General features: G+C 41.9%; 1 protein-coding gene across 2 annotated transcripts in view; it reads right to left on the reverse strand.

Annotated features, from left to right (window-relative positions):
- ca8 (carbonic anhydrase VIII) overlaps window positions 1-21,258 on the reverse strand; it is a 28,884-nt gene that overhangs the window by 2,875 nt on the left and 4,751 nt on the right. For both annotated transcript variants that reach the window (XM_074687896.1, XM_074687895.1), the window contains exons 3-8: window positions 20,564-20,688; window positions 15,192-15,287; window positions 12,936-12,998; window positions 12,794-12,842; window positions 9,561-9,673; window positions 1,484-1,677 (exon numbers count right to left, since the gene is read on the reverse strand). In XM_074687896.1, the coding sequence (XP_074543997.1) occupies window positions 1,543-1,677; window positions 9,561-9,673; window positions 12,794-12,842; window positions 12,936-12,998; window positions 15,192-15,287; window positions 20,564-20,688 (581 nt within the window). In that variant the 3' untranslated portion in view covers window positions 1,484-1,542. The remainder of the gene's footprint in view (window positions 1-1,483; window positions 1,678-9,560; window positions 9,674-12,793; window positions 12,843-12,935; window positions 12,999-15,191; window positions 15,288-20,563; window positions 20,689-21,258) is intronic.

Consider the following 21,258-nt stretch of genomic DNA (forward strand, 5'->3'; position numbering starts at 1 on the left):
CTCCTTAGCCACTAGTACCCTCATGAATGCTTCCAGAGAACTCTGGGCTAGCAACCCTGAAAGCCCACCTTTGGTCACATGACCTTCCTCACTGCTGATCTCAGCTGCTGGGTTGCTGTAATGACAGGCACCAATAGCCTTTAGACCATGACCTGCAGCAGCCTCTTCCGCAATGAAGACTTTAACATTGCCCAAGGGTTCCATGTCACCACCTCCAATGCGATGCAGAAGAAACTCTTTCTAAGGTGGGAGCTGAAACCTAGTCCTCATTACTGCTAAAATTATAAATGTGAATAAAAAGAAAATACAACAGTCAGTCTGATGAGGGCATGCCTTATAAGAGCAGCACCTGGTGTCAGAGAATGGAATACACCAGTCTTTGACAAGTGGTATACCACTGATGGAACTGGCATTCCAGTTTTCAAACTGGAATATGTCACAAGGGAACTGGCATATTCCACTTAGCCACAACTGACATGCCAAATACCACCTCTCACTCTTGGTGCTGCTGGGAGTTATGATTGGGAAAGAAATTGGATACATATAAAAAATATTTATGATTGATGAATCTGTGTTTTAATGTTTAGTTTGGAATAAAAGGTGAGTTTTTGATGCTTTGATTGTTGATTACATTTACCTCCACCTTTTCTAACTGAAATTTAATGGTTGTTTATGTCTCATTTTAAGTAAAGCACCTTATCAGTAATGTTATTTACAAATACCATCACAAGACCTTATTTATCTTTCATTGTTCATCTCAGCATTAACTCTTTGACATGATCCTCCTTGTAGGTTAAAAGCTGGTCCCTGTGGTTTGAGGGTCTCATCCGTCCCTGTCTCTCCTCCGAGCCCCTGATGTTCTGACTCGTCCTCCTGCTGCAGTGCTGATCTGGGATCTTGTTATATACAACGTACCGTATTTAGGCTACTCTCAGATTAGTAACTGAACTGGGTTAGTTCTTCCAGGGCTTGATCCATTACTTTCAGGTTTCAGAGGACCCAAACACCTCTGGGACAGCACACCTACTTCCTCTGAAGGTCTGTGCCGTGTATAGAAATGTGCTGAACAAAGAAGAGGAAACAGTTTGGTGGTGAGACAAGTAGAAAGGTTTCACTCACTCCTGCTGTTATTTATTCAAGTTTCCTAGGTTTGAATTACAACATTTGACTTGAAATGTGTCACAGATACTTACAAGTACACACACAGATATCACCACACTCAGCCTTGCAGAGCATTTTGGCACCTTACAGTCTTGTTTTACTGGCCCTCAAATGACTTATGTTTGTTTTGGTTCAGCTCACCGCTCATTGAAAGAACTGAGATAAACCATCTGAACCGTAGCCACCCTGCTCCAAACAGCAGACTGAGGATGGTCCGAGGAATAAAAGTGTTGTGTTTGCTGAAAACAGTAACTGTAGGCTTTAATTCTCAGCTACAGGAAGCTAAAATGGTCTGAAGGAGGACGCGCTCTGACAGTGTTACCTTTTATACTTCATGAATAGGTCCTGTCATTTTTCTGAGTCTGCAGTGGAGTGTGAAGGTCACTGGAAGGCTGCTCGGACTGTCCGGTCACTGAGCGGCTGTGTGGGACGAAAGTTATCTCCCAACAACCCATCATTCCCCTCTGGCAGCTCTGCTCCTTTAAGGTGGGACCGCAGCCTCCGAAACTCCTCAATCTGCAAAAAAATAAAATAAAATAAAATATAAAGTATGTCTTAAGGGGAGAAGAAAACCCCAACTTTACAGTAAAGACCTGACTTGTGGGGTCAAACTTCGAAAATGTCTCTATGTCTTTACTCTGAATCACCCCAAAAACTTTAAAGGGGGTTACTGTGCTTTTTTGTCTTTATTCTGCCCCTGTCGTAGCTTTACATGACTGACAGCTCAAAATAATCTGTAATGTTCTCTCTCTAGTGTTTTAGAAAACCCTTATTTCAGCCTCTTTCTGAAACACTTCATTTCAGCTGCTGTCTCTCTGTTATCCCTTTTCCACCAAACTGCTCCTGGTGCTCGCTCCAGGACAGTGCCTGACTTAGCAATGGTACTTTGTGTTTCCACGGACGAAGAACTGGCTCTAGGTGCTAAAAACTGGTGCTTAGCAAGTAACACACACTCCCTGCCTTTTCCAAGCGCTCCCAGCACCATCTTTGTTGGTGCCATCCCCCCACCCCACTATTGCATTCCTAGTTGCCTGAAGCCGCCCTTGACAACTAGTGACAAACTGATGTTTTATGGTGAAGGACTGACATAGCTCCAACCTGGCTCCATGTTGATGGAGGACCAAACTGGTTCCTAGGAAGATCGTGATCAGAACCAACTAAGCACTAGCACGAAACAAGCATTAGTGGATAAGAGGGTATTTAAGGCCCTGTTTTCACCAAGCAGTCTGGTTTAGATCAGTACAGTTTGGTACAGGTTGGATCGGTGAAGCCTGATCCTATTTGCATCTCTACAGCCAAACGTGCCCTTCTTGGTAGTTGGCCTGTTAGCCGGATGGTGATAGCTACGCCAGTTATGTATGTATGTATGACGACACAGTGTACAGAAAAAATAAGTGACACATTAAACAAAGAGCAACTATGAAAGACAGCCAGCAATTCGTCTTCTTTGTGGTTGGTATGTGGTTCTTGATGGTATAGCATAGAACTTTATTTGTCATTGCAACAAGTGCAACGAAATTGCAAATTGTCCTGTTGGTATGTGGTTCTCACTCCCTTTCTGTGTGTGTGAGTGTGTGTGTTTGTGTGTGAATCCCTCCCTCTCTCTCTCTTTGCCCCCCCCCCATTCTATTTCTCTCCCACTCTCTCTCCTCTATCTGTCTCTCTCTAACCCCAACACAGTCGAGACAGATGTCTGTCTAACATGAGTCTGGTTCTGTCCGAGGTTTCTGCCCGTTAAAGGGAAGTTTTTCCTTGCCATTGTAACTTGCTAAATGCTGCAAACTCCTGTACTCATGGTGTCTTGATGTTGGGTTTCTGCTAATAAAATTGTATTCACATTTATGGGTCTAGACCTGTAAATGTTTTTGTAAAGTGACTTGAGATAACATTTTTTATGATTTGGCGCTATACAAATAAAGACTAATTGATTGATTGAAAGAACAATCAAGCTTTGTTTCAGAGAAAGCTGTGAGAAATACAGCAGCTGCTGTCACACAGGTAGTGACGTTTCTTCCAACTAATCAAAAGACTCCAGTGTTTCTGGCTCCACCTCCTGGTGTTGAATCAGTATGTCTGGCACCAGGGGCAGACTGGCCACCTGGCCGTTCTGGAGAAGTCCAGAACGGCTAGTGCTACCTGTCAGCTAACAACCGGTTCTGCCCGATGACGACGGTGCTGCCTGGGGAGGGCTGTCAACGGCTGATTCTGCCTATTCGGCAGAATCAGCCACCCACCCACACAGCACCCAGCTGTTGTCGGGCAGAACCTGTCATTAATAGACTGGCCACACTTGGGGGGGGGTCCCGTAGTTGTGGGCTGGGCCGATTCAAAGTCCAGGGCTGTTTTTCAGTCCCAGTCCACCACTGTCTGGCACCCAAACGGAAAGGTACCAAAAAGTAAAAAAAAAAAAAAAGTCAGTAATTTGGGGACCTGTCCCGATTTAAGTCAAAGGAAACTCCACAAAATGTGTGCTGAACAGAGATGAACCAAGCCGAACTGCTTAATGGAAACAGAGCTCCACACTCCACAAACCCCCTTCCCCCTAATTGGCCAGTTCTCTTGAGACTGGTCAGAGGCAGGGCTACAAAGGCCTTGGCGTTTCAGGCCCACCCCTTCAATGTGTCATAAACCAGTTAGAAGATGCTTTCATATCTTGTGTTATTGGTCTATTTTTTAGAATGGAGCGTTTTGATCAGTTTACAGACAGATTTCGGGATTTTTCCATCATATGAACATTTAAAAGTTTGAAAATTTGCACACATTGAGTCTGAACATCCACTATTGTTATTTTATATTTATGATTACAACATGTGAAGCATGTTGAGCATTTCCTGAGTTTGTTCTTGTTAGAGTAATGAAGCATCATGGTGTTAGATAACATTCTGGTTCTTGCAAAAGGAAAAATATGAGTAGCTTTTGTTCTTTGTCTTTAACAAGTGCTCTGGGAGTTTAACTTCTTCATTTGACTTCAAATATTTGCTCTTTACTCAAAGTTTACTCAGGTTATTACACACTCTGCTGATCGGCAATAGACCTTTCAGCGTTGAGTAAATGGATCATGGCTGGTAAAGATTAGAAGTCTGACCCTGATAACATCACTAAATACTGTAATGGCATAATGATGGAGTGAGAAATGAAGGTTTATATCTAAAAACAGCTGACGGGCTTCAGAGCTTTGGAAATGTGTGTTTCAATGTGTAAAGAAATATAAATCAGGATGAAACATGTTGATGGACCTTTGACTGACCTATACATTACATATTTTGTAGCCTGCAGAAAGAATCTTAAACATTGTCTTCCTGTTCATGTGCCCCATGTGCCATGTGGTCGATGATGTTATCAGTTTTACACACACTGCTGTAAAAAAGCTGAGAAGGTGGCCAAAACAAACACAGAACAGTTCCTGAGCTTCAGTTTACAGAGGGGAGATTTACTGCCCACTGTCAGAGAGCGTAACGTGTCAGCATAGCAACTGTTCAGTTACACACACACACACACAAACACACGCTTGTACGCTCATATGCACACGCTCTTGGTTTCTCAGCAGGCAGTAATAGCCGGATGTTGAAGGTGTGTATTCTGGGTTAGCAGGACGCTGTTGTTGCATAACTCTGATGCTGTGCGTGATGTTTAATCAGCACAGAAACCTTGCAATCTTATTTTTGTTGCATTATGTACAAACCTCAAGAAGCAAGGACTGTGGGACTGTGTGGGACTGTGTGGGGGCTGCTCTAAAACTGACAGAGTGAGTTATTGTTGTGTGACCTGCACAGCCAGCAGCTGCAGCAAGATTAACAATGCAGAGATGTGTTTTAGATCACATATGTCAGGATCCAGTGTCATGTTACCTTTAACATACAATAGACTGTAATAATGGTTTACAAGAGCTTTCATGCACTCATTATGATCTGCATTGGTGTACTCCAGTAACAGTTTTCTGTAGGTGGAGGTACACAACTGATCAGGTATTCACTCTGTCATGACCTCCTGATGACAAAAACTAAAAAGCTATCCCTCTCTGAACATGGTCGGATTGTTGAGCTGCATGTTGCAGAAAAGGTTCTTGCAACAAGCCATCACTGCTGAGGCTGGATGCAGTAAGACAGCCATTTTGAATTTCTTCAGAGATCCTGGGTTATGGAACAAAAGAGTCCTGAGGTAGACCCAAAAACATTTCACCAGCACTAGCTACAATTTGGCAAACACAGGCAGTTGCCTGGGGCCCCAAGATTCCCTGGGGCCCCCAAAGCATCTCTTAAAAACTGATTTATGAAGTCCTCTTCAATTGAAAGCATTTCTTTTTTCTAAATCTTACTTCACATGCTTCAAAATACATCAAAAGGTTTCTTCTTTAATGATGGTTTTGGGTACTCCCCCTCCCTTCTTATTCAATGGGCTATTCCATGTTACAACACATCTGAAAATTTGATTCAGGAAGAAAGTGGTAAGAAACACTTTTTTCCCATTTTTTTCTTATTTTCAAGTCAGAAATAAAAACAATGTTGCTCTGAGATCTGAGATAAACATATAAGACTTTTAGGATTTTAAGGACTTTATCTAGCCCAGGAAACAGGATGATTTTCTTAAAATCAAACTTTTTGAGTTGGTGATAAACATTATTGTACAAAATCTCTTTTTTGGATACATAACTCAGTGGACAGGGGGTCAAATAAAAATACATTCACTTTAAAATAACAGTACCAAAAAGTATGCTAACTGTAAATATCACCTCTTTCAGTAGATTTTTTTTTCCAGTTTTATGTTGTGCTTGATATTTACATATTTTTTCTTTACTAAATTATTTTTTTCAATATTTACCTATTGTGATGTTTTTCACTTCATACTTTCTTGTTTGTTACTGTTACTCTGTAAATTCCCCACTGTGGGACAAATCAGCTGTCAATTGACCATAAAAGATTTCAAATCCAGGACAAAGTGGACTAAATTATGTATTCGCTTTTTTCAAAATCAAACTAAAGCACAGAACTTGAGAAAATGTATTTAGTTGCGTTAAGTTACCATGTACAAGATTAGCACTGTCTCATGCCTTGATTCTGGGAAAGAGACAGTGGACCCAGGGAAGGCCAGTCTAGCTCTGAGGAAGATGAGTTACAAGGACATTGAGGGCCCCATTGACTGGGTTTGCCTTGGGCCCCCAAACCACTAAATACGCCCCTGGAGCCAACTACAGCCCAATAACCATCAGATGACATGTGAAAGAGAAGAGCTTCAAGAACTAAACACATCTTCAAAGGCCTTGTTTCCTTCAACGCCAAAAACTCCCCAGCTTGGACTTTTTCAGAGAGCAGCAAACATGGGACATTAAAGATGGAGGAAAAACCTTGACGTCCTGATGGCTTCAACGTCTCTGACATGACGAAGAGATCCCACTGGAGATGTTTTCCTAGCAGCAGAGTGGAGGAGGGGTCGCCATCATTAGGTGTGGGCTTTTTCCTTCATTGGAACAATGGAGCTTCTTTGCCTGAATCCCATTTCTTTTCTTTTGCACTTTGAAGCTCTACTCTAAAACTTTTATAGAGCCAACAGTGCAAAATGTAAATTCTTATAATTTTTTTTCCTGGTCTTGAAACTTTGATCAGTTGTGTATATTCTGCAAGCATGGACTGCAAATGGCCAAAGAGTTGTGCCTGAAGCTGAGGGGAATTAACACAGTGTTATCTCTTAGTTTGAATCCAAAAGAAACACAAAGCAGATAAACCCCAAGGACAACAAAGCAGAGAAGAGACCGACACTTTTCACATGACTGAAAAAGTTACCACAGGAAGTCTGAGTTATCTATCTAAACATGGAGGCAAAACCCTGAGCAGCTTCACTTGTGGATGAGGCGACAAAAACTTCAGCGAAGCAGTGGAAGAGAAGCCTTGACTTCTAATTAGCATTAACACCACCTCGTGTATGTACACTTAGCACAAAAAGAAATGAAACATGTTAGATTGTTTCTTTGTTGTAGCTATGCTTCTTGGTAATAAATCTTAAAATGTTGTAAAAACATGTTTAACTTTTAAATAAAACCACATTTGTTATAAACATGCATTTGTGAGATTGTCACCTGATTGTCAGCAACTGGGCTACCCAGAAGTCAATGGGAGAATAAACTGTTTGGCATTGGCTGAGAAGATTTGGCTCAACCCACAAGCTCAGCTCTGCTGCTCGTCCCACAACCTTTCCAACAGTACAGGACTATCTGCAGGCACAAATCTGAGGAAGGGTGCAGAAACATTTCTGCTGCTTTGAAGGTTCCAATGAGCCCAGTGGACTCCATCATCTGTCAATGAAAGAAGCTCAGAACCACCTGGACTCTTCATAGAGCTGGACCCTGTGTAAACTGAGCCATTGAGAGAGGAGAGCCTTAAAGGGCAACTCCGGTTTTTTGACACCTGGACCTTATTTATAGGAGTGTGCATGCTCATATACTCACTCAGACAAGCATTGTGCAGCTCGGAGTCCTTCAGAAGTTATTTAGATCCAGCTGATTTTAGCCGCACTTAGCAGGGGCCACGGCTAGGGAGCTTCAGCGCGGGACATAATCTCTGCAAAATCGCTCATTTCGGCTAAATTTTTTCATCCATCGCTATCCATCGTTATCACAAACACACTCCTCTTCTGTTGCCATAGGCAAACACTGTCCAAGAGCGCACCACCAGTTTGCATTGAGTCGTGGACTGTTTGTTGTTCTCGAGCCAGCTCTTCGTCTCTCTCCCTCTGCATCCTTCTTTCATGGAGCTCCTCGTCCATGTTCTCAGGCTCAAACCGGTAAGGACAACCATCAAACTCGAAGTCGTAGTCTGAAGACGGTAGACAAGCTGACTTTATGATGACACTGGCGATGGATGAAAAAATATAGCCGAAATGAGCGATTTTGCAGAGATTATGTCCCGCGCTGAAGCTCCCTTGCCGTGGCCCCCACTAAGTGCGGCTAAAATCGGTTGGATCTAAATAACTTCAGAAGGACTCCAAGCTTTGGGATGTTTGTCTGAGTGAGTATATTAGCATGCACACCCCTATAACTAAGGTCCAGGTGTCAAAAAACCGGAGTTGCCCTTTAAGCCACACTTCCACCAAGCAGTCTGGTTCAAATCAGTACTGTTTGGTACGGCTTGTCTCGGTTGAGCTTGGTCTTGTTTGCATTTCCACAGCCAACCATGCCCCCTCTTAGTAGGTGGCGTATAAGCTGGATGCCGACAGCGGCATGTAGTGTGACGCCATAGCAGCATGACACAGTGTAACCCTAACCTAATAAGTCCAGCGAAGAAGAAAACGCAACACAGTAAACAAAGAGCACAGATGGAAGACATCCAGCATTTCATTCTCTGTGATTGTGGCATGGAGCTCTTTGATACAAAGCGCAATAAAGCTTTGTTTCAGAGGCAGCTGTGTGCAGCCAGGGGAAATGTAGCCGCTGTCGCACAGTAAGTGACGATTCTACTGGCCAATCAACAGTCTGCAGTGTTGTAGCTCTACCTTCCGAGAGCGGATTGGTTCAGTCTGGCAGCCATACGAAAGGGTCCCAAAAAGTGGGATGGCTTGTCTCAGTTATTCAGGGATCTGTCCCGGGATAAGTCAGTGGTAATGCTATAAAATGCGTGCTGTACCGAGATGAACCGAATCAGACTGCTTGGTGGAAATGCCGCTTTAGTCAGTGAGGAGACCAAAAACCTGATGGTCAATCCGTCAGAGCTTCAGTGGTCCTCAGCATCAATCCACCAATCAGGCCTGTGTGGCAGAGTGGACAGTCAGAAAACACTCCCTTGTTAAAGGCACATGGCTGCATGGAGCTTGTCAAAAGGCCCCTGAAGGACTCTCAGACCATAAAAAGAAAATTCTTTGCTCTGATTAGACATGAATTGAACTCTTTGGAATGAATGCCAGGCATCATGTTTGAAGGAAACCAGGCACCGCTCATCACCTGGACAATACCATCCCTACAGTGAAGCATGACGGTGTCAGCATCATGGTGTGAGGATGTTTCTCAGCATAGTTGGGTCATTTTGGTTGGTCGTTGATAAATGAGGGCCACTGTGATGTGTGTGTTGATTAGGAGTGTGTGTACAGGCTTCCTGTAGTGCTGGTTGATGCTTGAGAACCTGGGGTCATAGGAATCATATAAGATCCTGACTCCGACACTGATGATCACAGGTATATTGGGTGGGATGCAGGAAATCAGAGAACAAGCTCAAACCAGGATGACTCTGCTAGTAAGTGTGTGCGCGTGTGTGCGTGTGTGCGTGTGTGCGTGTGTGCGTGTGTGTGTGTGTGTGTGTGTGTGTGTGTGTGTGTGTGTGTGTGTGTGTGAGAGAGAGAGAGAGAAGGAGAGAGTGTGTATCGATATTGAAGGAACACTGCTTAATGGCTGAACAGTTAAAGGTTTGATGTTTTACCTGTTGCTGTGAGATGGTCAGAGGGTAGCGATACAGGATCCAGGTCACATTTTCACTACATGGAGGGGTGGTCAGGGATCCTTCATAGACCCAGTAGTCTCTCAGTAAAGGATCTGTGGAATATATAAAATGATGCATGTGAAGGAAACCACCAGGATAGAAAAGACTCAGATTCTGTCCTTGGAGAGTCAGAGAGATCAGACTTTGTGGTGTAGTCATGTGCCTGACAAGTGTTTGGCTTCACTCTCTGGTTTGTTTGTTTTTTACTTCTTTGTTGCTCCAAACTGTGACACGAGGCATGCTGTGCCAACCGAGCAAAACGGCTCAGAACAAACCCACTCATCATGACAAACTGTCTGGAGGGGTCCAGAAAAGTCAGGTCAGGATGTTAAAGTATCTTTTCTATTGAGATTATTCAGTTAAAGGGGCTATGAGGAGTTAAAAAGTGATCTTGAAAAAGTCTCCTTTTCAGATATATGCCTTATCGTAATCCATCCTTTAAAATAAGGTTACCAGCTCTAACATAGGTTATTTTGAAATGCTGCTTCTGTAGCTTCCTGATTAGGTCGAGCAGAACCAGGGCGGGGTGGCTATGGCTCAGTGGTAGAGCAGTTGTCTCAATCGGACAGTTCATGCTCCTGCAGTCATATGCCGAAGTGTCCTTGAGCAAGACACTGATCCCCAAATTGCTCCCACTGTTGGTCAGTGGTGTGTGGATGGATGTGAATGTATTAGATAAAATTGATGGTTTCTAATAGGAAATCTACCATCAGTGCGTGAATGTGGTGTGTATGGATGAATGAGACTGGCAGTGTAAAGCGCTTTGAGTGGTCTGAGAGACTAGAAAAGCGTTTTATAAGTACTGGTCCATTTACCATTTACCATTGATTGATGGCGCATCTAAGTCTCTATGACAACACCACCCCAGCTGACTAAGTTTAGTCGTGAGAAGAGACATCTGCGTTTTTCTCTGCTGAAAACGATTTCTGTGATTAATTTTGTAGTGATGGTGGACACTGGAGCCTAACTGTCAGACAAAAAAGGACAGAAGAGAAGAAGAAAGACAAACAGGAGAGACACACAGCCCGAGCTAAAGGCTACAACGGGAGCTAAATGCTAAAACAGGGGCTAAACTGTTTGTGCTAATGTTCATTCCAATCCACAGTCAGCAGTTATTCTGCAGTGGTCTGTTCAAACTTTAGAGTCTATCAATAAATTAAGAGTGAGGTTACGGTAGCTCTGATTGGTAGATGACTGACAGGACATAACCAGGATTCACTATTCTTACACATTACAGACATGTCTTAGAGCACCGGGCTGTCAGCACTACATGTGGACAGCAACTAAACTACATATGAACTGACAGTTTGCTTGATGTTACATTAGCCTACGGATACATTGTAGCACAGGGCTGCTAGTAGCGCTACATATAGCCAGCTACTGACGTACGGTAAAAACTTACAATGTTTGCTTGTTGTCACATTTCAAACAACAGCGCTTTGTAACTGTACTTATAAGTCCTTACCTCCTTGTATTGTATCCAACAAAAGTTGTCTTGAAGAAAGAAAATTTGTTCCAAAACAAACACACGCCTGGTTAAAAGTCACATCTTTACAGCAGTGTATGTGATACTCCAGGCCAGAAGGTGGCGAAGCAGTCCAATTAAAACAGATCCACCTCACAGGATGTTTAAGAGGGGTCATGTTGATCAGGTGTGTCTTCAATAACTTTTTCTTTTCCCTACCATTACTTTTGACTGTGCAAAACTAAACAAGATCTTTTGTCATGATAGGTATTTCTGAAATCACATTTATTTCTCTGCTTTTACAAAGAATCATGTCCAGGGTGTTTTTGAATATTTACCTGTCTACATGACAACACTGAAAAGAGTTGTAAACACCTGCCTGAGCATGTGGTGAGAACATGAATTCAGTCACACTAAACACATAGAGAAAAATCGTTCCCTTTAGTGTTGATTATTTTCTTAAATGAGCGATAAAATGTTCTTTGAATTGTTTACAGAGCAATGAAATGTCAACACATATCTATCCACCCTTGTGTAACTAATTTCTTCTTAATAGGCAATTAAACTTAATGGTAGCAACCATAGACTGTAAAAACAAATGGACATCTGCTTGCCCACTTGATGTGAGGTCTCCACAAAAACTACTCCCCCTGGTGTCTGGCTGCAGTATGGGTTTAAAAATCTGGCTTCCCAGTCATTCCAGATGGGCTGTGGTCAAGCTTTAAAAAATTAATACTCCTCATAGAAATGTTTCTCACGTCCGATTGTTGAGGTGATTTGAAGATATCATTTGGCTGTCTTGTATTCAAGTCCTCTTTTTTTCTGAAAAGTTTCGTTTTCATTGGTCATACGAGGTTAAAAATGAGGCTTTGCGTAAGGTTTAACGATGATTGACAGCTGCCCTTCTGTGTATTTTTGTCGAGGATTGTAAAATATGTCGGGAGGTAGAGTCAAGAAGTGATTAGACTCCCGAAAGAAAAAAAATATATCATTACTTTTGTCACCCAGCTCCACTAAGAGTCTCCCAGACCCCTCATCGTCTCTACTGCACAGACTCTGGCGGCAATTGCTGCCAATGGCTGTGCCTGTGACGGGGGTATTTTGACTTTGTACAATGATAAATGGTGGAGCCACACTGTCCACTCTATATACAGTCTATGGTAGCAACCATGTGTAAGCAAGCTGGTTGCCATACTGGAACAAACACAATGAACAACAACTGATTGTGCCAGTGTTACACGCCAAATGACCCCTTGTCCAGACTACACCCAGGCAAATTTTGGCCTTGGCACCAGTATACCCTGGGGTAAACAGTGGCCTAGTACCAAGGGCTGTAAAACAGACTAGGAAAGACTACACCCCTTCAGGCCAGACTGTACCCCTTTTTGGAAAGAGGTTGGGTTTCAAAGTGTTTGATTCAAGGAAGAATACTTATTGTTCCATTTAATTACAAGAAAAAACAAAGAAGCATAATCTGTCTATGACCATAAGTTCATCTGTACTCTTTAAACCAAGACACACTCGCATTACAGTGTTCAGTGTGTCACAAGTGAAGAAATTATCAACCCACATGAAACTGATAAACAAAACAAGGCCATGGCTTCATGTGTGATTAGAGCATCCTGCTGTCATCTGTAATCTCTGCACTGACTGAAATGCAGACAGAGATGTAATTAAAGAAGATAGACATAAAGAAAAGCCTGCTCACCTGGTAACAGAGTGTTTGGGTTGAAGCAAGGGATGATTTTGCTCTTCCCCTGTTTGAAGAAAAGCAAACAGACATTTCAGTCGTCGCATTAATGAATGGTCTTCCTAATCTAATCTCTGCTGTGTTTGATGTGCTGTCTGACCTTGTACTGCAGATCCTGAAGAACTTCAGTGATGGCCTTCAGACCCAGATGTTCTTTTCCGATCTGATAAAAACACATTTCAGGTTTCAGAGGCTCATCTGTTGGTGGACTTATTAATGTGTCTCCCACTAACATCATTAAATGCAATGACACACAGAAAGACATCAACTATACTTAAAAAGGACTCATGAGAAGATTGAGTCTTTATTCTGAAATCAGGAGGTGAGCAGCGAAGGAGCAGTCAGAAACAGGCCGTGTGAGGAGTGAGGACCCTGGCCTTGAGAGGTCAGGGCTGTCCAGACTGGATCCAGAAGGACTCGACTAATCAGTGTTTGTTTGTTATTCTGGGAGTGTTATCCGTCCACACTGAGACTCAAACTCCTTTCACAGTGATGTCCCCTCTGAGGTCTGACTGGACTCATTAGACAGATTTGGATTAAACCACTGAGGAGTTTGGTTAGAAAGTGTCTGGTGGTGTTTTTAAACTTGTGTCAAAGTATTACCAGTGCCGGGAAGGCTCAAGCTCATTCTGAAAGTACATGTTTGCCCATTGAGAAAGAACAGCACAGACAATTCCAGGAAGGAAAGACTTCAAGCCAATGAAATGTTGATAATTTATGAGAGCGATGGAGAGAAAAATGCATGCAGATACTTTAAAACATTTTTTACAGTGACTTTTCCTGATTTTGCTTGAACCACCCTGCTTAACTCTCAGGGGTTATCCGGGACATTTTTGTTCTTTCAGGTAATTTCTTGCTCAATTTTTGGACATAATCAAGGTTTTCTTACTCCACAAGGAAATAATTTTTCTGTAAGAAGATTTTTATTTTTTTTCAACAAAAAAATCATTTTTTTTCTAAGGTCAGCAATGCACTGGGGATAAATTTATGACCCTTTGGGGATATTAGAGAACAAAAATGTCCTCTACCAAATACTACTGTAAAGACATGGCAGATTAATATTTTTTTCCACTTTTTTTACACAAATCTTTTAATCAACTTCAATTCTATTCAAAAACATCAAATATTAAATTATTCTTATTATTTAAACCCTGTATATTGTGATGTTTTGTAGATGCACACGTCATCTCAGAGCTTACATGCTCTAGACACAGTACATCATGGAGCTCTGAGATTCATCGCTAACTTTAAATCCCCCTCTTTTTACTGTAAGTTGTATGATCATGTGAGATGGTCTTCATTGATCACTCACAGACCAAAACACCGGCACATTGATGTGTACAAGGTTATTCTTGGTCATCTCCCCTCCTCCTTTCAGACCTACACCTTTCATATGAGTACAGGTACCTACAGTATTCATCCTAAGGATCTTTATTTGCAGTCTGTCTCAAAGGTCAGAACTGAAATATAAGAAAAGGCATTCAAATTTGTTGCACCCTCTGCCTGGAATTATTTACAAAAAGAGCTAAAAACCACTTAACTGATCTCATTGGACACTTTTAAGAGGAAGTTGCAAGACTTGGAGGCAGCCACGTCTACTCTCTAAATACTTTGTTTTTCTGGCTGTTACTGGTAAATGGCTGTTGTAATTGTTGTGCATCTGTTATGAGCTACCTTCTATTATGTTGTATGACTTGTAGGATGATGTTTTGGCATGCATCTGAAACCCTGTTAACTACTGCTGTCTTGGCCAGGACACTCTTGAAAAAGAGATATTGAATCTCAATTAGATTTTATCTCCGGGGTAAATAAAGGTTAAATTTAGAGAAAAAAAAAATCATTTTATTACATGATGTTACTGAGTTTTAAATACTTATTTTGTTTAGCACTTATTTTGTTCTTATGTAAATACTTTTTTTTTTTTTTTTACTTTTTTATATTTCTTTAAATATCTAATTTCATATTCTTCTTAATGTTATATTTTCTAATTGTTGTTGCATTTATTGCACTTTGTGAGCTGCTGTGGCGAAAAAATATTTCCCTAATGGAGGATCAATGGAGAATATCCTAAAATAAAAACAGCAACACCACGTCATCAAATGGGCATCTAAAGGTAGAAATTTGGGGTTTTTTTTAAATGGTATTTTGTTTATAGGACCAAAGTTAATTGAAGAATATTAGCCAAAAGAAGAAAAAAAAGTGTTCATTTAGTCTCCATCTCTTGCTCTCATTCTCTCGCTCAAATGCTGGAAAAAGTAGATTAAAAAAGGGAGTCTAAAACTGACAGCAGTCAAACTAACTGATTTATCTAACCCTGGTTAGTGATAGTCATTGGCGTGTCTGTGTCCTAATTCACCTGTACAAAAAGAGAAATGATGAGGACTCCATTCTTCTTCCCCAGAGCGTCCTCCAGCGTGTTAAACAGCGTGCTGTTCCAGTGGATGAGATGGAGCTGCAGGCAGAAGAACAAAAGGAGCCTATTTTTAAGATGCTGCTCTCCTTGTTAACAGGTGGAGGAAACAGGAGGTGAGAGTGGAAAACCACCAGCTGCTGTTGACTGAAAGCTCTATGTGGACTCTTATACTGACTCAAAGTGGACAAAAAGGATGGTTTATGCCAGTGGGTCTCAAATGGGGGTACGTGCGGGCACTCCAGGGGGTACACATAACACCATTTATTGGATCAATGTTTGAATCCAATGTACGTTTAAGTTTATGAACTGAATATTATACCCAATAGATACTAATACAGGCAACTAGCACAGCGCTGTGTTTTATGTTTTTTTTTTGCTTTGTTTTTTTTTCAAACAAAATTGCTGCGTGCTTGTTTGGGAGTACTTAGCAGAAAAAAAAAAAAAACATTTTACAGGGAGTACATCACTGAAAAAAGTTTGAGAACCACTGGTTTATAAAACCTGTTCCCAGAAACAGACTTTTTTTTACCACAGTTTAATTACAGAAGACATGACACTGGAGTCTGACACTGGGACTGTGGCTCAGTGGTAGAGTAGTTGTCTCTCAATTGGACATCGGGGTTCAATTCCAGCTCCTGCAGTCACATGTCGAAGTGTCCTTGGGCAAGAAACTGGACCCTGAACTGCTCCCACTGTTGGTCAGTGGTGTGTAAATGTATAAGATAAAATTGATGATTTCCAATAGAAAAAAGAGTGTGGATGTGGTGTATATGGGTGAATGAGACAAGCAGTGTAAAGCGCTTTGAGTGGTCTGAGAGACCAGAAAAGCACTATATAAGTACTGGTCCACTGAGCACTGAGGATCCTTAAAGGGGACATATCGTGCTTGTTTCTCCTTTTCACTATGTCAGACTAGGATGCCTGTAAAGCATTTCTGCCCTCAGTACAAGTCATTTAGTTCCTTCATTGCCCCACAATAGCGTTCTCAATATCCTTATTTTAGGCCATTCTGAAGATCTCGTTGAAATGCTCCGTTTGGAGAATGACCTCCAGTAACCTCACAACGTCACAGCCCTTTGTGCTCTGATTGGTCAGTTCTATCAGAGGGGCGGAGGGGGTGGAGCCAGGGGGCGGTTTTTGCAGCATGGCAGTATTTACAAAATCGCTATATTGAATGGTGCAGACCGAGCGAGTTTGCTGTTTGCCAAAACTTCAACATAAGGCATTGATAGCACTAATAACATGGCAGAGTGTAGGATACGTCCTTTTGTATTGGACCCCGAGTCAGACCCGGACGGTTCTGCAGCTCAGGAGGAAGAAAATCCACCTGGACACAGATCATCTCAGGACGCTTCAGTGTGGTGAGTCAAAGCGGTACTGTAACATGTATAGTTTATACGTTTATACTCGGCTCTTGGTGGGTGTATCCCTCAGTGGCGGTTGTGTGACTAACTGACATCACAGAGGAGGAGCTGTTTTATCAGATTACTCCAATAAAAAGAAAGGATCCTCGTGTCGTCACCAAGGTCTCGCGGCCAACTGGCAATGATCTATTTTCAGAGGCATCAAATCACGTTCTAGGATCTCAGAAAAAATACAATATCTAATTTTTTGAAAATTCAGGGGGTGAAAGGTCTTGTTTTCAAATTTATTATATTATATGTAAGTATTAAATCAGGCATCAGCATGATATGTCCTCTTTAAATATCAAATCTGAATGAGCTCTGAGATGGAGTCCAACAGAAGCTTCCTGCTGGAAAGGTTTTTTTAGATACACTGTCATAATAGCATCCACCCACCCATTCATTGATCCACCAATTTATCCTTCCATCCAATGTAAATCACTCACCGTAGGAAGTTATAGGAAGCATGTATTTATGATTATATTCTGTACCTAAGAGTACAGCCAAGACTAGTCCCTGGGGTCTTATTCCGTGTCATTAGCACGGTGGGAACCATCATGCCTGTTTGAAACTCTGTGCACAGCTGAAAGTTGCAAAGGAGTGGAGGTTTGGAGATGAGCTCTAGTTTAACTTTTTTCTTTCTCAGCTTCATACTCCAAAAGAGTTACTCAAAAAGATAAAGCTGTGGACAGAAAGGACAGAAAACGCTACAGTTGTGCCTGAAGGAAAAATGTACCTGTCAGAAACAAGCTGAGGAGCTGCCTCAGCAGTTAGCAATCATAAGGCTGAAGCAGAAGTGTTAAAATTGCAGATCTTTGAGTGTCCACCTGAAGCTGGCTCTAGAAGCTACGAACACTTTGCACAGTCTTTCTATAGATGATATATTTACAGGAAAAAAGTTTACTGTTTTGTATGAAATTGAGCTGAATACTTTACTTTTCTATTCATGCACACTGCTTGCAGGGTGACTTTCTTCATTGTTCTGAAGATATCAAGGTCACAGGTTTTTCATTGTTGGTGACAAAGCTGACTCGACTGAAAGGCGGTCACACCGCAAGGAGGCTTTAACCTCAGCTCCTTGTCTCTCTCTTGATCTACTGAATGCTATGCTGAGTCAGCATTTATGATAGGTTTTAAAACACTGCTTCAGCAAGTGAGACTTTATCCAAATCTGATCAAGCCCTTGGTCTGAACAGAAAGACTGTTTTTTGTTTTTATTGTGTTGCTCCATTGTGTGTTGACGGCATGCTCTCTTATCCATCAACTCACACTGGCTGCGTGTTCAGCCAGAGTGAGTTTCCTCTGCTCCCTCTGCACCAAGGAGTTTCCTCTGCTCCCATCTTAAGGATGATTCTCTATTTGTTCGTACTGGGCTGTGAAACCTGAAACTTGTTGACTCCTGGCCTGGCTGCACCCATTATATTGGTGGGTTGTAGTCAAGCTAAGAACGCCTTGGTCTTCTTTTATTTTGAAAATCGCTGTGTGTTTTAAGGTGTTTTCCATGCTTGGCTTTCTGCTTCTGCTTTGGGTGAACTGACACATCAGAGCTCAGGCATACAACAATAACAGGGGGCTTACATATCTGATTCGGAGGGCCCTGACCTGTGTGTAATTGATGACGGTTCTGCTGCCAGCGTTAAGTGGACTCTTGAAGAACAGCAGTTTTTTGTACTTCAGCATAGATTTGATATTTCAAGATCAAGGAGTGCTGCTTGGTTGAGCCATAAACTGTATGAAAACATGGATATCCCCAAAGTGAAGTGAAAACAATGCCCCCTGTTGACTGGCTGTGTTATAGATTATACATCCTGCCTTTAAAGGTGTAGTCAGCGGTCTGGAAGAAAATGAGTGGAGAGGTTATTAAACAAATTTAGACCCGCCTCTCCCCTCATACCCCACCCCTGGCTCTATGCCTGAAAGATGATGGACGTGCATCGTCATGGAAATGTAGAAACTGTGTAGCTGGTGGAGGCCGGACCATTGAACGCTCGAGGGTCAGTTCGCTATAATACGTGAAGCCGTATTTATTGCTTTGAAAGTAGTAGTAGTGTGAGTTTTGGTAGTACTGTAGCAAAAGATATAACATTTATATATAAAAATATTTTACAATCAAAGACGTGCAATGCTCCACAATAGTAAGGCCCAGGTTGTTGAGCTTGCCTTTGAAAGAGACTTGACCCGCAGATGTATGACGGAGTGGGAGGACGCTGTCCTCAGGAGATTTAGCTGCAACACTCACCTGCTCCAGCTGTTTTAAAGGTATTTCTATCTTTAGCTCACTACTGTTGTTTGGGTTTCGTGGTTCTTTGATTGTTGAATGGTTGTTTGATGTTCACTCTAATCATGGTGCGTGAAAGATGAACGGTTGTGTGCGCACCAGAGGGAGAGAAAAGAGATGGAGGGACGTGGTTTTCGTTGTGGTGCAGTGCCTTGTATATGTGAATTAGAACTTTACACAATGGTTATGAATCCAGTAATGAACAAGAATTTGTCCCCCTGCACCTGTCATAATGCCCCCCTGTTTAATTTTGTCTGACGTCGACTCTGGGTTAGCACACTGCTAATCTGCAAAGCTAAGGTAACCCTGACCCATCAGACAACAGTCGCCACAACTCGACTGCCATAACTGATAGCATCACAACAACAGAACATTTTGGCAGATTAGACAATAAGATGAATGCCTGACGGCTGTTACTGTTATGTAAAGCACCACAAAGCTAATCTTGTTTACCTGTCCAGCAGAAAGACGGTGACATCAGCGTCCGTTTTCAGCTCTATTAAATCGTGAAGTTCCCTCCACCGTCAGAAAGCCACACCAATGTTGACCCTGGTCTTCCCTCTGTCATGATCATAGACCTTCTCTTTCATTTTATGCTCTTCTGTCCTTTTTCTTTTGGGCTGTTTTGGTATCGCACTGCTTCTTACGCTAACTGCACACGCTACACAACATACTACCCCCCCCGTCTGATCTGATCTCCACATGACTATGATCCGCCCCCTGGGTGTGTGGGGGTAAACCCTGTTTTGGTGGCTTGGGTCGAGCCACAGTATTTACCTGCTGAAATTCAGAGCCAAGGCTGTGTATTGAAACCTTTTTTTTAACATGCTGTCAGTGATGATATCTTGTGGATGGAGAGGAGAACTACAGCGATTTTGACAAATATTGCAGATTAGACGATCGCTGACTACACCTTTAGATAGACAAAAACTCTTAAACATACAGCCTATCATTTTTGCCATTCTGTTTTATGTGTTTAACAGAGACTTGTCAGAGAAGTTTCCCCTCAATCAGTTATTTCAAGAAAAAGTAATTTAGAAAAAAGAGGAAATTTTGGCTTCACTCTACAGTAGGAGGAGGTGGAAGTGTGTCACCCATAGGACTATTGGGTAAATGCAAGGGGTAACATCAGGTTCAGAAAAAAGAAGCCTATGCCAAAAGTGCTAAAAGTTGCTGTTCATCGAGGACAGACCCGAAGTCACGGACACACCCAGCCAAAAAAACAGACTTTGACAGCATTAAAAACTACAGGCGTGAAAAATATCAATACAGCAATATATTTCAACCTGTGATAAAATATTAAATTTTTAACTCTTAATATTGATATGTTCTTTAAAATAAAAATGAATATTTAAGGTGAGTTGGACTTACAATTCATCTTCAGCACCTCCACTGTAGTAGATGGCGCTGAAGAGCTACTCTGCTGTACGTTGCCCATAAACTGTATAATAAATACAACCTCAAAGTATATTCAAAAATATTTTCTTCCTAAACTTGATGATGTGGGTTTTGATGTCATAAAAACCCATGACATCCCCATGTGTGTGTGTGTGTGTGTGTGTGTGTGTGTGTGTGTGTGTGTGTGTGTGTGTGTGTGTGTGTGTGTGTGTGTGTGTGTGTGTGTGTGTGTGTACCTCCATAGGGAAAGCTTTAAAGTTGACCGTGTGCTCTGATCCTCTCTGGTTCTCTTTGCCCCAGTGGAATCGAACCTCGTGGAGCTCATACTCATGATCACTTGGCAATGGACCTCCAGTAACCACTGGAAAGATCAAGGAACCCAAAGCATCACGGGAAAGGGGTCAGGAACACAGAGAAAAAAGTGGCAACCAAAGCAGTTAGATCAGAAGGGATAAAAGAGAGCATGATACATGAATTAGTCAGGGCCACTAAGTTCAGCCAGATGAGTTTGTAGGATGAAGATGGAGATTTGTAAAACTATACATTTTTGGAAACCTTATAATGTAACAAATCAGAAGACCAATGTTGCCATTTTTTCTGAGATCATTATGGCAGCCATCTTGGAGCTTTCTCTATATCTTACCTCCTAGATGACCTAAATTCATGATTTCAGTGGTTGAATCTACACTTTTGGGGGCAAGGAATCCAATTACATTGTCTGGACGGCATACATATCCAAATTACCATAAAATATGATTTTATCATGTAAAGATGCAAAATACACAACCATACATGCCTCAATTAGAAGGAAGGTCAACTCCATTAGATTTCTTGCCCCCAAAAATGTAGATTTAACCATTGAAACCATGAATTTAGGTCATATAGGAGGTAAGCTATAGAGAAACTCGTTTTTAAAAGAGGCTATATTTAA

The sequence above is a fragment of the Halichoeres trimaculatus genome, unplaced genomic scaffold, assembly GCF_033239565.1.
Source record: "Halichoeres trimaculatus isolate MK-OKI-2021-1 unplaced genomic scaffold, fHalTri1.1 fHalTri1_scaffold_15, whole genome shotgun sequence".
Lineage (NCBI taxonomy): Eukaryota > Metazoa > Chordata > Actinopteri > Labriformes > Labridae > Halichoeres > Halichoeres trimaculatus.